The sequence below is a fragment of the Lucilia cuprina genome, chromosome 2, assembly GCF_022045245.1.
Source record: "Lucilia cuprina isolate Lc7/37 chromosome 2, ASM2204524v1, whole genome shotgun sequence".
NCBI lineage: Eukaryota > Metazoa > Arthropoda > Insecta > Diptera > Calliphoridae > Lucilia > Lucilia cuprina.
The window spans coordinates 54397310-54415834 of NC_060950.1; the positions used below are offsets into that span (position 1 = coordinate 54397310).

Genomic DNA, 18525 nt, shown 5'->3' on the forward strand with positions numbered 1-18525 from the left:
ACATACTTATAAAACAACTTCTTTAGCCTGACTTGGGAGGAACATAGTTGTATATCACTATGGTAACAACATCATTACAAAAGATTTCTTCAATTATATCTTTAACTTTGGGCCAGACAAGACCATCCAAACCACAACCTATTCTAGGCATGGCTAATTTTGTAACATTGTGTTTTAACTGTAAAAAACAAAATTAACAAACAGTTTAACACATATTATAATAAAATATTTCACAACTTACCATGTGCTCCTTCATAGCACTCAATGAACTATGTAATGACTGATAAGTAGGTTTACCCCAACTACTTTGTTTGGTTACCAAATTGTATATGAAGCGTGAATTGTCAGTCAAAATGGCTACACCACCAGGCTTAACATTTTGCTGCTGTAGCACATGAACACGACCAAATTTATTGCTGGAAATTAAATTTTTATATTATTTCATTAAAATGCAAGTTTATCCTTTTTAAGCTTACCGAAATTTCACGGCTATTCCTTTGCCCATTTTTAAGTCTGCGGCCACACAGTGAGCCATAGAAAAACTTTCATCGGCTGAGAATAAATCTCCGCTTATTTCTTTTAGAGTACAGTTCATTTTAAATTGGAAACAATTTTAAATTTTTATAAAATATAAATTGAAATTAAACTTTTGCATTATTTGGTGCCAAATTTTCAGAGATGCCCTGCGCCGACAAATATCAATGACTGCGGCGGCGGACGACGAAAAATATTGGCGGCGGCTTAAATTGGATTGTAATCCGGCTAAGTTCTCAAATACGTTAAATTTTTAAATTTTCAACGATTTTAATTAAAATCGAAATCCGAGAGAAAAAATGGAATTTTGGAAGCAAATACATATATTTTTTATAACAACAAAACAGAGCAAGCACAAAAGTTGTGTGAGAAATTATGCAGATATGAAAAAAAATGTAAAAACTTATTTTTTATAATTTGATTAATTTTTTAAAATTAAAAACAAATTCTTTAACAAGTTTAATGAGGACCGACATAAATCCCGTCTCTATATACTTAATTACACGTTTTTAGCTTCAATATTAACGCAATTTCGAAAAGTAATTTTTAGAGAACGAAGAATTTCCTGAATAATGAAAAAGTACCAATTTTTTTAAAATGTGCTATAAGTGTTGTAGTAGTATACGACTTAAAAGGCTAGGTTACAATAAATAAGGATATAAAAAATATATAATTACTTAATTACATGTTTCTACGTTCAATATTATAGAAATTTCAAAAAGTAACAGAGTAAAAACGAAAAAGTACTAAAAAGTCCTCATTAATAAATTCAAATTTACTCCGGTCTATACATTAATATTTAATTTTACAGAAAACTCAAAAAAGCACCAGTCGAAGATCAGTCAGTGTAAAAAAATTTATCAGAATTTCTCTTGACGTTAGAATTGACATCAACTGCTCTTCCCATTAAAATATACTAGGGTTCTATAGTTAAAACGAAAAGTCGACTTTTCGACTTTTTGCATTTTATGAAAAGTCGACTTTTCGACTTTTTGCATTTTATGAAAAGTCGACATTTTGACTTTTTGCATTTTATGAAAAGTCGACATTTCGACTTTTTGCATTTAGTTAAAAGTCGATTATTCGACTTTTCGACTTTTTTCATTTAATTAAAAGTCGATTTTTTCGACTTTTCGAATTTTAATATTTTATAAATATGTAGTCGACTTTTCGACTTTTTCCGACTTTTCGAATTTTTTCCGACTTTTCGACTATTTTCGACTTTTTTCGACTATTTTCGACTTTCTGACTTTTTTCGACTATTTTCGACTTTTTCCGACCAGAGTTAAAAATTTATAAAGTTGCCAGAAGCGTAAATTTATAATGTTGCCATTTAACATTATATTATTATTTATTATTATTAATAAAAAAATTTTATTTATATATTTTCAATTTTTTGAGTTTTTTTCGACTTCTTTCTATTTTCGACTTTTTCCAACTTTTCGACTTTTCGACTTTTTTCGACTCTTTCTGACTTTTTGACTTTTTTCTACTTTTCGACTTTTATTTCCAAAGTCGACTTTTCAACTTTTTTCATAGACGATAGTCGAGTTATCGACTTTTTTGGAACAAAATAGTCGAAAAGTCGACTTTTTTCGACAAAAAGTCGATTGTTCGATTATTCGAAAGTCGATTTATAGAACCCTAAAATATACATGTTCGATGTACTAGTTTCTTACGGTTTGTCAAACCTCAATGTATTTTCCATCTCTATGAAGAAAACAAACTTTTTAACATCTTTTTTCATCTCGTGTTTGTAACAAACACTTTTTTGTTTGATACTTTTCAAGTAAAAGTCAATTTATAGTACGTTAAAAATAGTATTAAATTTCATACTAATGTTTGCAACTAAGTATTTGACAATTTGTAAACACTGCCAATCAGCTGTTCAATGTTTTGATTTTGTTTAAATTTGTTGTAATTTTATTATTACGTGCATTTTATTGTTAAAGTAAAAATAAGTTTTCTAATCAATGTAATAGCAATTTTATATAAAAAAGTTCCTCAACTACTTCTAAATTAAGTTAAATGAGTTTTCTAATCAATTTAATAAAAGCTTTTATCGATAAAATGCTAGCGTTATTATCGTTTGGTAGTAAAACAATTACGAATACTTTGAGTATTTATGTAAAAACAAATACGGGACGTACGTTGTCAGTGAATTTGGAACCCAAATGGGATATAAAAAACGTTAAAGAAATAGTGGCGCCCCAATTGGGTCTACAGCCAGAAGAGGTTAAGATTATCTTTGCTGGTAAGGAGCTTAGCGATGCAACAACAATTGAGGTTAGAATTCGAATTTGGTTAAAACGTAAAAATAAAACTTTGACCCAAATTGATGTTTAACGAAACAGGAATGTGATTTAGGGCAACAGAGTATATTGCATGCCATACAGGCAAGACCTGTGCAGCAGAGGAAACGTTTATACTCAACCGTAGCCGAGGAGGAGTCTACGGAAGAACAGCCATCAAAACCATTATGTGAAACTTTGGTTGACTTGCAATTATTAAGTGAGGAAAGATCTAATATACCAGAAGAAAGTAAGTTTATTGTTAATGAAATCTAAATATTAATGGTATTTAATTCCAAGTTTATTTTTAAAGATCGTGAACGTTCTAAGGCTCATTTTTATGTTCATTGTTCCCAGTGCAATAAATTATGTAAGGGCAAGTTACGTGTTCGTTGTTCTTTGTGTAAGGGTGGTGCATTTACTGTACATCGTGATCCCGAATGTTGGGATGATGTCTTAAAATCCAGACGCATTAGAGGTCACTGTGAATCTTTAGAAATTGCCTGTGTAGATAATGATATTGGTGATCCTCCCTTTGCTGAATTCTATTTTAAATGTGCTGAACATATTTCGGGTGGTGAAAAGGATTTTGCTGCTCCTCTTAATCTTATCAAAATTAATATAAAGGATATTCCCTGTTTGGCCTGTACGGATGTAAGGTAAAGACTAACATCCATTTTTATATTATTAAAAACTTTCTCCTAATTTATCATTTGTTTGTTTTTCGTTGTATTTAATTGCAATTTGTTTGTTTATGCATGTTTTTTAGCGATACTGTTTTAGTTTTTCCCTGCGAATCGAAACACGTCACCTGTATTGAATGCTTTTTACACTATTGCCGTTCACGTCTCATGGAACGTCAATTTATGCCTCATCCCGATATTGGTTACACTTTGGCTTGCCCGGCCGGTTGTGAAAATTCGTTTATAGAGGAAATTCACCATTTTAAGTTATTAACACGTGAGGAGTATGAACGTTATCAACGTTTTGCCACTGAGGAATATGTTTTACAAGCTGGTGGAGTTTTATGTCCACAACCTGGCTGTGGTATGGGTCTCTTGGTAGAGCCGGATTGTAAAAAAGTTACTTGTCAAAATGGTTGTGGAGTAAGTAAAAGAATAAACTAGTTGAAAATGTAAAGAAACTTTGTTTATCTAAAATTTTTTCTTTATTTTAGTATGTTTTTTGTCGTAATTGTTTACAAGGTTATCATTTGGGCGATTGTCTTCCAGAGAATGGTACAGGAAATATAACGGGTTCTTGTGAATATGCTGTAGATCCGAATGTAAGTACTTTTAATATTAGCCTGAAAGTGACAAAGCGAAATGATGAGTTTTTATTTTCGTTTAGCGTGCTGCTGAAGCTCGTTGGGATGAAGCGAGTAATGTAACTATCAAAGTGTCTACCAAACCCTGTCCTAAATGTCGCACACCCACTGAGCGGGATGGTGGTTGCATGCATATGGTCTGTACACGTGCCGGCTGCGGTTTTGAATGGTGTTGGGTGTGTCAAACCGAATGGACCAGGGATTGTATGGGTGCTCATTGGTTCGGTTAATCTAACTAGTTTTTGTTTTATGTTATGTATTGTAAATAAAAATCTTCAAAAGACTAGATTTTAGGAAAAATGTATAGAATATGTTTTTAACTTAAAATTTAAACTTAAAACAATAAAAGTTAAACTAATTTTTATCAATGTTTTTGTTGTTTTTGTATAATTTTTATTAAAGTTTTTGTTGAATTGTTAAAGTTTCTCTAATTCAATCTGAGAAAACCTTGCAACTCGAAAATGCAACTACTTACCTTTCTTTATGGAAAGTCGATTGAACAACAACACATTTGAATTTCTTTTTAGAGTATATTTGGTTTTAGTTTGTATACAATGTCAATAATATTTTCTTAATTATACATACTTTGATTTATAATTATTAGTAATTTAATTACTATTACGGAATATGATTAATACAATAAAAAAAAATACCTTCGATTATTTATAATTAATATAAATTAATAAATATTTATAAATGTATGCCTGTGGGTAATTATTATAAAATGTGAGAAGAAAACATTAAAAAATAAAACATCATAAAATTTTTGATATCCTGTTGGCAAAAATCTTATAATGTTTAAAGAACACACAAAAACTTTGTTATAAATTTAATAAATATGCAATAGTTTCATTTCTTTTTTTAATAAAAAAAAGTGATCTTAAATGTAATTGCAAAAATATATATTCGATTTCCAATTGGAAATTTCTATAGAAATCCATGTTGTTGTTTTGTTTTTCTACAACAGAGATTACTGTTGTTGTTGTTTCTAAGATCTATATTTCTAAGCGTAATCACGTGCTCCTTCCAATTTTCTCATCTGTTTTTAAAGAAAGATGTTTGAGTGTTTTTTTTTTTAAGATAAAACATATAAAATTAGAATAAAGACAATACAATTAAAAAGCATTTAAATAATATAATAACAATAAAATAATATTTAAAATATATAACGGTTTTATTTTCAAGGCAAGAAAATAAAAATTCATTTATTTGTCGTTCTGTGTGTGTAGGTGTTTGTTTATTTGTTTTTTTTTTGTTTTTTGTGAGAGACGGACAAATCTACAGAAAGCGTGAGAATTACAATGGGATTTTGTTTTTGGTTTTTTGGATTTGTATTCAGTTCTGAAAATGAGATTAATGAAAAGTGTCATTGAGTTCAAAACTTTGGCTAATGTTAGAAATTTTAAAAATATATAGTTTTTTTTGTAATTAAATTTAAGATATTATATAAAAAAGTGCAACAAAGTGTTGATATAAATATGTATATGTGCATGAATGTGTTTGTGTGTATTTTAATAATGAGTTTAATTTGCATAATAATTGATTTAACTTTTTGGCGATATAAAGTAAAATATAAAATAAATAATTATAAGAGACACCCTGTTTAGTAATGGTAATTTGTGTTGCATACTTTTAGGCACGAATTTTAAATTGTAAACAGTGTTGCCAGAAAAAATATTACTATTTTTTGCAAAACAATAATTTAGGTTTTTAATTGAAAATATATTAAATATTCAATTTGGTATTGTCATTTAGATAAATAGTAAACGGTCCAACTGTAGCGCAGACTTGCAGAAAAGACATTATCCCACATTTAAGACAATAATATAGTTCATACTTAACAACAGACTATAAGCGAAATTTTAAACTATAATACAGACTACAAACTAGACAATAGTCCACATTATCTGCTAGATTATAGTTAAGATCAGAGATTAGATGGTAGTCCAGATTATAGTACTTATAGTCGACTGCAGTCCCGATCATAGATTAGATATATTAGACTGCAGCAGCCTAGAACATAGACTTGAATATAGTTCACGTTATACACCAGTACAGGTCCTACACTTTGGACAAATGACTAAAGACTATATTTTAGGCTATAGACTGTACTCCAGACTATGTTAATTAGTACTGACTTAAGGCTTTAGTCCAGTGTTAGTTTGTTTATAGACTATAGATCAGCTTATATACTATAGTTCAGACTACAGATTATAGTCCAGTCTATATGTAGTAGTATAGTCTGTGGGCTGTATCTAGACTATGGACTACACTCTATACAATGTAGTTCATATTATAGACTGAAGTTCAGTAGAGCTGACTATAGGCAGAAGTAAAGCCTATGGACTGTAATCTAGACTATTGACTACACTCCAGACAATTGACTGTAATACTGAATATATAGTTTTTTTCTATTTCGTTCTATATACAAGTATATTGGCTATATGTCAGACAATGGGCTATAGTCCTAGACTTTAGACTGACTGCAAACTATATTACACATATGTTTATTGTCCTGGCCGCCCAGTCTTTAAATTGTAGTCCTTATTGCAAATTATATTGTATACTACAGAATGATATAGCCTTTAGTCTAGACTAGAGACAAAATTTCATACTAAAGCCTATAATATAATCCTGACTGAATACATGACTTAAGTCCATACCAAAATGTAGACCATAGTACAGACAAAAGTGTAGACCCTTAACCGGACTTTAGAAAAAAACATATCGTGACAATATTTCAGACGGTAAACTAGGTTGTCTTTCTTTAGTCTATAGTCCATACTAACGTTTTGACAAAAGTCTGGACTATAGTAAACAGTTTAACTAATTCTATTAGCGCAAAAAACAGTGTCAGATTCTATCTTAGACTCACTTTTGAAAACTATTCCTAAATAATACGGACTTCTCTGATCAAGTAGACCTACTTTGTATAAACTTTTTGTGGCATTTTCCTGCTGTGGTCTTATCAAAAAGTCTAATCCGCTATACTTGAGATACTTTTGTTAATCTGGTATTCGCCTTCCCATTGTACTTTTAACAAAAAGCCAAAACCGTGATACCGATTGTCAGATCTTACAACGTTGTCAGTAAAATGTTAAGAAAATGTCTAATAATCGTCTGAACTTACAATTTTTCATTAGCAAAGTTGTCAAAAAAATCATCACCGAAAATATTCCAAGACAAAATTTGTAAGTTGACGGTATTATTAAACATTTTCTGCGCATTTTACTGCCAACGTTGTAAGATCTATCAACCGTGTATACATAGCATTAGTTGTGCTTTTTTTATAATATTTCAGATATATTTAAAAATTAAAAAATATATGTCTTATAGATCGGCCTATAAAATTGTTCGTGAGATAACTGGGGCCTTTGGGGAGTATTTTTGTAAATATATGAGTACTGACCGACGTTGGTGTAGACACTACGTATGAAGTATTTGTAAGAGTTACGTAGTATTTTTTACATTTATTTAAACAAAATCAAATTTTAATTTTTCGATTATTTAACTCATAAAAATTCTTCTTCTTTTCCTTAATTAATTATTTATACTTAAATTAAAGTAAAAATTAAATTAAGAATTAAGATATAATTTTAAATTAATTTTATTTACTTAAATAAAGTAATATGAAATCAGGATATTAAATTTGGAAAGGTGCTTGAAAATTTGGGACTGACTTCAGTTCAATAAACTTGTAAATTGTGAAATTTCGTTAGAGGAACCTTTAATAACAAAAATATACGTAATTTAGAATAAAGTCAATGGGAAATGTTTAAGTTGATGAAAGTTGTTACAAAATCTACATATATTATTTATAAAATGCATTGTTAGTAGGTGCATAATTTAGTTATATTCCAATGTCCAATATTTAAAAAAATCATAATATAGAATATTAATTAATAAACACAGAATGCAAGTTGTTAATTAACATTGTCATTATTATGAATATAAAACCCTCACCTCTCGCTCATCGGCATGTGTCCTGTATTTATCCGATACTTCACTAACCTTTGCTGCAGCTGGTTTCTCTAAAATCTGTGTGTAAATCAAAGCGGCAGCAATACCACCCAAAATTGGACCAGCCCAGTATACCCAATGGGCATCCCAATTGTTAGTGGCAAAAGCAGTGCCTAAAGTACGAGCTGGATTCATGCTAGCACCAGTATAATTGATGGTGCCCAAATGACCCAATGTAACAGCCATACCAATGGCCAAAGGGGCAGTATAACGGGAGTCTAATATAAATTTTAAATAATAACTAATTGTTGATATTTAATTATCATACAAAATACTTACCGGGTTTATTAGCATCACAGGCTCCGAATACAGTCAATACCAAAACTAAACCTAAAAAGAACTCGATACCGAGACCTTGTAGTTCAGTTATTTTGTCATTTAAATTGGTGTGACCCAGACCGTTATAGTACATTTCATCGAGTAAGGTCTAATATTAATAATTAATATATAAATATTTATTTGAAATTAACTTTTTATTATTTCACACTCACTTTTATGGCTGCCGTACCCGCTATGGATCCTAAACATTGGAATATTATATAGAGTACTGCACGTAAAACACTTATACGACCAGCAACTAACATTCCCAAAGTTACAGCAGGATTTACGTGACCACCACTTAGATGTCCAACAATCTAAAATAATTTAAATAAAATGCATATTTACTAAATACTCCCACTAGTTTAATCTATTTGTAGTAAAATTAGACTTTAACTATATAATAGAAATATTTAACATATTTCCACGTAAATGTAATAAACCATATAGTACGTTATTCTAGTAAATAAGTTCAGCTGATTTATTTCACTATACATTTAGTGAAATGAATAATTTTTAACAAATATATTATATTTATATAGTTTTAAATACTGGTTCTATTTAAAACAAGTCCAAATTTCTTAATGCAAAATCGACTATTTATAGAATTCATTGAATCCAACTGAAGTTTAAACCTTATAATATAATCCATGCTATTGTTTTAAGAATCTTTAATAGTAACTACAAAATGGATTTTTTTATGTAGTTTTCGCTGTGGACAAGACAGTATATCAGTCTGGTGAGAATACAAGTCTGTATTCCATAGATTCGAATATTCTACGAATATGGACTATATAGTCCAGACTTCAATAAATATTAGTCTAGTCATCATATTATGTAGCCCATACAAAAGTTCAGAATAATACATAGTACGTACTAATACTTTTATATCAATCTGTAATTTAAGCTGTAGTCTGAGCCCAGTGCATAAATATTAGTGAAAGCTGTACAACTTCCACATACAGTATTTCTAAACTGTCTAACGGTGTTAGACCGACTCATTTTTTCGACTTAACAACTGTGCAATAACTATAATTTGAGTAACAGGAATGTCTAGGGAAGTGTTAAAAAAGTGTTGTTAAAACATCTTATAGATAACCAGTTCCAGAGCACATTCTGCTAGTGCAAACGTTTAGCGTATGAATATGTTTTCGAGATACCCTGATCAGTGTTTTTGAAAAGAACAAAACTATCTATCTATCTATCTATCTATCTATCTATCTATCTATCTATCTATCTATCTATCTATCTATCTATCTATCTATCTATCTATCTATCTATCTATCTATCTATCTATCTATCTATCTATCTATCTATCTATCTATCTATCTATCTATCTATCTATCTATCTATCTATCTATCTATCTATCTATCTATCTATCTATCTATCGCATTGTTAATTCTAACAGTCTTTTGCCACTGCTCGATGCTCCGTGAGCTAATCGACATTCACTTGTGCGTGTAGCGCTGTTTCTGTAGATCTTCCTTATGTATAGGCGTGTTGCGCCTTAGATAGAACAGATGATCAAAATAAACATTAATAATTCTCTACAGTGTTTTCACTAGATAAGAGGATATAATATGGTCTTTTGCCACTACTCAATGCTCTATGAGCTTATCGACTTTCTTGGCACCAAGTCGATTGGTGTGAAAGCTCTTTTGGAGGAATTTTTGTGTACTGGGGTTAAAAAACTTGAGGCCGTTGAGACCGAGGCTAATGTTTTGGAGGGCAACGAATCTTTTTTCGAATGTTCCTCTTGCATAATTTTAAGCAACGAGTAAACCGATTTGATGGTAGACTGACACCTTGCCAGCACCTGAAGCAGGAGTTTCTACAGGGTTTTTTTTATTACAGTCTTACCTTGAGAATAATTTACAATTTTTGGAGATATCACTCAAGTAAGAAGTAATTTATAATCGGGGGATTTATCTTCATGATGCCAATATGGATTAGAATAGTCTTTTTTGTTCAGCGATTAACAGATATCAGTTGCACTAAGTCCGTATTTGTAAATTTGCTACACGACAATAATAATTTTGTTTTATGATTAAGAGATCTTTATATCTAATACGTAAACAGTAAGAAACGTTTGCTGGGTAGGTACATTATAATGTTAACATTTATGGCGATCGAAACTCAGTCAAATGTCAAAACATAAAATTGTGTCAATCGCTTAAGTATAAGTATTAAAGTATTTTCATGTCGAATGACTATTTATGGATAACTAAACAACTTAATATGTAAACAGTATAAATTTAGTAAAAAACATTTTTCATATTAATTTTTTACTTTGTTTTGTAAATAATTTATAATAGTAAATGGAAACTGATTGACATATGAACATAAATATTATTTATTTTTATAACAAGTGTAAAAATTATGTTTCTACTTACAGTGATGGCCATAAAAACAGCCAGACCAAAAGCTAAAGCCTTAAATGTACCATCTTCACGTTGTGTACATGCACCACAAGCGAAAAAGTTTAATATTAAATTTCCTAAAATTTAGAAAAAATAGCATTAAAAGAGACTTTTTTATGGCAGTGAAATGTAGAAAAGCTATCGAATTACATTAAAAAAAAGCACTTACCAAGAAATTCACCAATAAGTGATTGCCATAAACGAAATTCCTTCGATTTTAATTCATTGACGCCCAATGTGTATTCATATTTTCCAGCCATTGTGTCTGCTGCTCCGTTTGAAGGCAATCGAAATTCGTGACTATTTTAAATTCTGAAAAAGAAAAATATAAAAAATTTTAATTCAAATTTTCTTTATAAAAGAAAATAGTACATATGGAAATTTCTATTTGAAAATATAATAAAAAGTTTTGTTTAATATTAAATACTTTACGCTTAACTTGAATTCTATTAAACATTGTGTTAAATATTTATGATTTTGACTATAAAATAACTTTATTTGTTTTTCAAAAATATACGATCACATTTAGTGTTTATAATTTTTTGGTTTTTGTATTAATTGTCTATGACTAACTTGGGCAATGTTAAACATATCATTACATTTAGTATATTACTATTTGCAATATTTTTTTTTATTTATGGTGAATTTAAACAAATATGTACATTTTTACTGTTGCACTTTCGTTGTCATAAATGACGTTTCAATTGTTTTATTATTATTTTTTATATTTTGTTGTTTAAACAATTGTTCCAAATGAAATGTGTCTAAAAATACTAGAAAAATGTCTAAATGTAAATGTCTAAAATTTGAGTTTTGTTTGTTTAAAATGCAAAAACATGACAATAACTGTAAAAACTTGACAATTTTAATTTAATTTATTAATATATTTAGTTATATGAATTTGAAAAACATTTAAGAGATTGTAACATTTACAAAGATTTGTCTATATATCGAGGAAATCAATCTGCACATTGTTTTGACTATAGACTAATCTGTATAGTCATAACTAAATATCAATTTATAGTCAAGACTATAGAACAGTCTACACTCAATACTGTCAGTTTCTAGCCTAAGCTATAGATCTGTCTATATATAAATCTAAAGTAAATCTAAAGTAAGTCAAAACAATAGATCAGTCTATAGTAAAACTTAAATCAATCTATAGTTAAACCTCTAGGTTAGTCTATAGCCAAGGCTATATATTCAAGACTATAGATTAGTCTATAGTAAATACTATAAACTAGTTTATAGCCGACTATAATTCAATCGAAAATAAAGACAATTGATCAGTCTGTATATCAGTCTATAGTAAGGAATATAAATCAATCTATAGAAAAGACTATTGATCAATTTATAGTCAATCATCTAGCTCACTCTATAGTCAATAACGTATATATCTAGGTTATCAATCTGCCCATTATTTTGACTCTACATCAGTCTATAGTCAAAACTACAGATCATTATAAAGTCAAGATTATTAAACAGTCTATAGTCAGGACTGTCAGACAAATCATTTTCAAGTAATATAGTCTTGCTATATATATATATAGTAATATATCAGGCTATAGTAAAGATCAATCTATAGTCAAAACTACTGATCAGTTTATAGTGAAGTTCATAGATCCTTCTAGGCTATAATCAAGACAATTGATGGGTCTATTATTTAGATTATATATCAGTCTATAGATCAATCTAAAATAAAGACAATCGATCTGTCTATAGTCAATACTAGTCTATATATAATATACAAATATAATAAGATCAGTCTGTATATAATATATAGTATATTAGTCTATACTAACTCTAGATTCTAGAATATAGATCAACCTATAGTCTAAGCTATAAAACAGTTCTTTTTTATCACAAAAAGTAGTGAGTCAAGAATTTCCTGTGTTAAAAACTGGTCGGGCATAGCCGCATATGACCCACACCAGTAAGTATGTTAAAAATGTGGATTATTAAATAATAGCATTTAATTAGTGTTTTAAACTTTATTCCGGAATATTTTTACTTATTTTTGACAAAAAAAATTAGAGGGCTCATAGGGGAGTAGGGGCAAATATGGACCTATCCTTATAGAAGTTGGTAGAGGAATTTACGTCTATTTCAAAGTCATTTATGTAGAATTTAAAAGTGTTATTAGTGTTTATAAGTGAAGTTTGACCTTCAAGTCAATTTTGGGGGAGGAAGGGAGAGTTTGTTAGGGGGGCTAGATTCAAATGAAATGAAGCCCGATAATTACGAAATTCTATAGTGTTATTAAAAGTTTCATAAAAATAAGTTTTGCCGACTTTTGTTGACATTTAACTTAATTAGGAGCCCAAAGTCCCTATTCGGGGGATACGGTTGTATGGAGGCTAGGAGAAATAATGGACCGATTTAAACCATTTTCAATAGTCCTTGAGCCAAAAATAGCGTGTGTGCCAAATTCCACCCACTTATCTCGAAAATTGCGAACTGTACCTTGCGCACAAATGATTGTGGTTTCGACAGCTAGCTATCCAGCCAGAAGAACGGACGGACGGATATTGCTTAATCGACTCATAAAACTATTCTAAGCCTATTGGTATATTTTAAGGTATAGGACGAATATTTTTGTATGCTACAAACATCAGCACAAACTCAATATACCCTCCCCACTAAAATGATGTAGGGTATACAAAATAAGTGGTTCCTAATCATTGACATTCTATTTCCTTCTTCGTACTTATGTATGCATTACATTAATGCAAATTATGTATAATTTCTTCTCAATTATAACGCGTTAATTGTTAATTAACTATTTGTTATTATTTTAAAATTGTTATTGAAACCTTTAATCTTTGTTACTTACATATGTAATTCTGTCATTTTTTAATGATGCAAAAAAAGGTGCAAATGAGTATAAAATACTTCAATGCAATAACGAATTGATTAATTACTACTTGCTTACTATGAGTAGTTTTGTTGTATTTTCATGTCTGGCAAACAAAACAAAAACAACAAGTGTATATTAAACAACATTCTAACAATCAAGTAAGAAAAATTGTAAATTTTTTTCAATGAAAATTAACAAAAAAAATTCACACGAAGTTTCCCAAGAAACATAGGTTAGGTTAATATACACCAAATCCGAAGAAATACACCTAGGCCACAATCGGGCATGTTGTACGCTCCATATCATGAGAAAAAAATAAAAAGGAACTGAATGAATTATTTTTCAGTTTCAGAAACTCAGTTTCCTGAACGTAATTTCTAAGAATCTTCCAATCAGTGTTAGTCAGGAATGTTATTTCCGGAATAACATCACTTCCAAGATACTTGTTACCAACTTCGACTGTCCCCTTCACATGCTCTACATACGTCTGAATCCGCACGTCCAATTTTGCATAAATCTGCTCGTAATCCTGTGTATCCACTCAGAATAGGTACTATGATACTAACTTCAGACTTGTTAATTTTGAAGAGATTTTTTGTATTGCTCTCATCAGAGTCACCCCATAGGACTTTCTTCTGGTTCTACCCACTGTTTCATTATTCCAAGAGGTTTTATGGGATTCTCTCACCTATATTTTTAGTTCGACTTTTGTTGCGTCGGATGGTTTTGCGTTTGTCGGGTTAACTGCTTCGAGCTACCTCCCCTTTAAAGCTATTACATTCGCTCTTTTGTTACCGAATACTCCCGAGTAGGCTGGTACCCATATGATGTGAACTTTACCTCTGGGAGAGTATTCAGTTAAAGCTTTCTTACAATCCAATACGGTCTTACATTAAGTTCTATCTTCTGATATCGCCCTAATTGCCTTCTGTCTGTCGGTAAATATATTAATCCAATTTACGCATTCCGTTATTGATCGTACTTCTGTCAGGAAGCTTGTGTTATGATTTGGTTAACGGTGGTATATTTCTGCCTCTGGGTTTTGAATATAGATCCCCAACCCCACTTTATCCCCCAATTTAGAGCCATCCGTATAACAACGAATTCCTACTGGTATTTGCTCTAATGTTCCGCTTGACCAAGACATTCTATCAGGGATCAGCGTTTTAAAATTTCCGACATATTTTGTGTCTGTTATACGATCAGACACGTCCGATGATAGTGTATAACATTCCAATGTGTCCAGTATACATTGATAACGTGTTCTATAACCGCTTTTGTCCAGTTCGCCTTAAGTAAAGAGTCGTTCGGTTGTAAGCGCCGCCTGATATCTTAAATATGTTTCAATTGGTGGAATATCTAGCAACGTTTCCAGAGCCTTGGATGAAGTATGTGTACTACTTCAACCAAGGCTCCACTTATACCTAAGCAGCATGTACGCTGAACTCCCTGTAGTAGTTTGATATTGCACTTTTTGTCTAAACCAGATTATTGAAGCATAAGCTAAAATAGGTCTAATTATACTTATAAAGCCACTTTGTCATAGTAGGACTAAGAACCCATTTCATGCCTATAGTTCTCCTACATAATGCCCAGCACCGATGTGCCTTGTTGATCTTATCCTCTATGTGGTGTCTCCACTTTAATTTTCGGTCGAGGATTACACCTAAGTACTTAACTTTGTCTTGCCCAGAAAGCAAGGTTCGGTATACGTAGAAATTTTTGTCTTTCTTGTGAAAAGACAGATTTCCATTTTTAATGGGTTAACCTTGAGGGCTCTCGGTTAAGCCTAGGTTAAGGCCGTATTCGGAGCCTCCACAGCTCTTTTACACCAGTGATTTAGATCCTTTCCCAAGAAACATAATTAAATAAATTAAGAATTATAAACAGACAAATTACTGTTACATTTGTTTTCCTTGCAGCTGCCATTCACAGAAAACTAATATGCTGTTGATTATTAACACAGTGTTGCATGTTATGGTAAACTTCATAATGCATATTGATAAAATTAATATATTTTATAGAAATTTTAAAAGATTTTCCCAATTTTAGTTTTATTAAGCATTATTTTTATTAAGCATTCTTCCCTTTTTTAATGATTTAATAACGTAAAAAAATCATTAATAATATGAAGTGTTATGTGTGAAAATTGAATTTGTAACTAAATAAAGCAATTAGTAATGAAATATATTTCAGAATTAAATAAGACTTTCATAGATTGCACTTATATTTTGTTTTAAATGATAAATGATTTCATTGTTTATTGTGCTCCAAGTAGGAGTTAATCTTGAGTTTGTTATGCAAAATGTTTGTCGTGATAAAGCTTAAATGGAGTTTAACTTGAAAATGTCAATAATAACTGTCTGTATAAGTTTAAGGTCTTCAATATGTCTGGGAAAGTTAAATGTTTTAAAAAAATAAGAATTTTATTGCTAATCAAGATATATTATTAAGGGCAAAGTGCTAAAAATTTAATATATTTTCCAGGTATTTTTTCTCATTATTAAATTTCAATAATTTCCGGTTAATTATTGTTTAATATAAAAATTAATTTTAATTTAATCTAAAGATATTTTAATAGTACTAAACAAAAACATATTACGATTTAATTTAAAATCTTAATATATTTACTTATCAAGTAATTTGTTATACCTTTTTTTTGCGCTGTGACTAATACAAGTCATTAACATGATATTAATATAGCATGTAGACACCCTTCCCACTTTTATTTTCAGTTTGCTATAAAGTCTGACATGTCATTTCCGAAATTAAGGTGTATAATTAGAAAAATTGTTTAAGATTTCCTAAAATATATGACTTCAAAAAATGCTGTAATTATAAAGAATGTTTAATAATACTAATATTTTCTACAAAAATATTTAATTGCACGGAATATTTTAGTCAAATTTAAAATTATTATAGGGTTAATTAAATAATTTCCATAGAAAAAGTTTATATTAATACACTTTAAAAAATAGTTCTAGGCACATTTAAGAGATTATTTAACAATAAAGAACTAGTTTTAACAAATTTATTATAAAAACTCTTAAAAGAATTTGGAAAATATTTATCAAAATTATGCGAATTTTAGTTATCGCCAGAAACTTTTCAAACTGTTTCTCAATATAGTTCAAGACTTTAATAAAATTATCAAAATATATGCTTTTCTCTAAGTGCATGACAACCACAAAAACTAATAAATTATTAATTACCTTAACAAACAATTTACGTGAGATAGAAATCATAGTCAATGTAATTGTATTCTATGACTCGTCAATAAAAAATTAATTATATTTTAATATGTTCACATTAGTAATGGGTTTTTTCATTTGCAATTTTAACATAAAATTATAAAATATTTAAAAAACAATATAGATTTTCAAAGTAAATCATAATATTTTCATTATAAAAGTTAATCATAACATTTTCTTAAGAATTAAAATTTAGTTTTTATTAAACTTCAATGTAAAAACAACAATAAATAAACTAGTTGTAATACGAGTAATTGCATATTAACTAACAATTATTTATTAAATAATTACATTCTATAAATGAGAATCTGATTTAAGCTTTTAAGATAAATAGAAATCTATTACATATTGTCTGTCTGTCTGACAAATGTGTACAAGTAGTAGTTGCCATTTATAGAATTGGGTCAATAGACTAAAATACACGACTACGTTGTATTGGCTGCTACTACATACTTAGCGTGTATTTACTAACTTGGATTTATTGAATCATTTAAACAGGGATTCTTAATAGTTTTGTTTTTCTAATGTAATCATAGGATTTTGTGATTATGGACCTTGGTTTTCTTATTAATTAGGTTTATGCTGAGTTGTATTATTATTCCTCTTATATCGACATTAAAATGATTTTTTAATAGGTATTTTAAGAGGCAGTCTTTTAATTGTGGACCAGGCTTTACAGAACCTAAAAGTGATCTTAAAATAAGCCATTTTATCACTGTCAATTTCAGTAAGAATTGGTTCTATAATGAACCGATTTTATGTTTCTTTTTCAACATTTTTAGGTTCATTGGAACTAGCTTTCTGATTATCTCAGTGTAATCTATGGAGTAACGATTGACTTCCTCTTAGGACAAGTACATGTTAGAGTAACTAGTCAACTGGTTAGTCAGCTGGCTAAGGTTAATCCTAAGTGGTTAGTTTAATAGCTAGTTCAAGATTGTCCCGCTGAAATTTTATCGCTAAACTGCTTATTTGTACTTACGACTGACCACCTGCTTCGCAGAATTTCGCCTTTCGTTCGAATGTTTTCTTTTTAAACGAGGTAAAACCAGTCGTCACCTAAGTATTCTTTCTGTAAACGACAGCGGCGGATAGTCGTCATTTTACTATTCCCAAGTAATCTATAGAGTTGCGAAAAGTTTTATTGTTTTGATACCTTTAGAAGAGCGTTAGAGACAGTTAGTCTCTTTGTAATCTATGAAGTGACAATTAACTTCCTGCTAGAAAAATCACATCTCAGTAGTAGGTCTAACTACAGAGAAGTCAATAGTTTGGACAACAGACAAGACAATATTCTAGACTATAGGCAAGACAATATAGAAAAAACTATACTCTGGACTATATACATAACTATCGTCTGGACAACAGACAAAACAATAGTATGGACTATAGACAATACTAAAATTTGGACTATAGACAATACTAAAGTCAGGTCTGTGGACAATACTAAAGTCTGGATTATAGACAAAACTATAGTCTAGTCTATAGACAAAACTATAGTCTAGT

General features: G+C 29.8%; 3 protein-coding genes across 5 annotated transcripts in view; 1 reads left to right on the forward strand and 2 right to left on the reverse strand.

Annotated features, from left to right (window-relative positions):
* Positions 1-6: 6 nt before the first annotated feature.
* On the reverse strand, positions 7-783 carry LOC111685245 (ADP-ribose glycohydrolase OARD1). The gene is made up of 3 exons (XM_023447500.2): positions 477-783; positions 242-416; positions 7-178 (listed from the first exon to the last, which is right to left on the reverse strand). The coding sequence occupies exons 1-3, from the start codon at positions 593-595 to the stop codon at positions 23-25; spliced, it is 450 nt and encodes a 149-aa protein (XP_023303268.2). The 5' UTR covers positions 596-783; the 3' UTR covers positions 7-22.
* A 1641-nt stretch (positions 784-2424) lies between these two features.
* Positions 2425-4456, forward strand: LOC111685242 (E3 ubiquitin-protein ligase parkin). Its single transcript, XM_023447497.2, has 6 exons — positions 2425-2820; positions 2889-3075; positions 3139-3484; positions 3595-3931; positions 4003-4110; positions 4176-4456. Exons 1-6 carry the CDS (start codon positions 2563-2565, stop codon positions 4380-4382), a joined length of 1443 nt encoding a protein of 480 aa, XP_023303265.2. The 5' UTR covers positions 2425-2562; the 3' UTR covers positions 4383-4456.
* Positions 4457-5111: 655 nt separating this feature from the next.
* LOC111685251 (aquaporin AQPAe.a) overlaps positions 5112-18525 on the reverse strand; it is a 29602-nt gene continuing 16188 nt past the window's right edge. Inside the window, exons 2-7 of one of the 3 annotated variants that reach the window (XM_046954428.1) lie at positions 11081-11223; positions 10885-10988; positions 8664-8807; positions 8452-8599; positions 8116-8390; positions 5112-5191 (exon numbers count right to left, since the gene is read on the reverse strand). In XM_046954428.1, coding sequence (XP_046810384.1) covers positions 5156-5191; positions 8116-8390; positions 8452-8599; positions 8664-8807; positions 10885-10988; positions 11081-11171 — 798 coding nt within the window. In that variant the 5' untranslated portion in view covers positions 11172-11223 and the 3' untranslated portion in view covers positions 5112-5155. Of the gene's footprint in view, positions 5494-7734; positions 7878-8115; positions 8391-8451; positions 8600-8663; positions 8808-10884; positions 10989-11080; positions 11224-18525 lie in introns of those variants that run through there. The other 2 variants (XM_046954432.1, XM_046954418.1) reach the window with 2 other exon arrangements.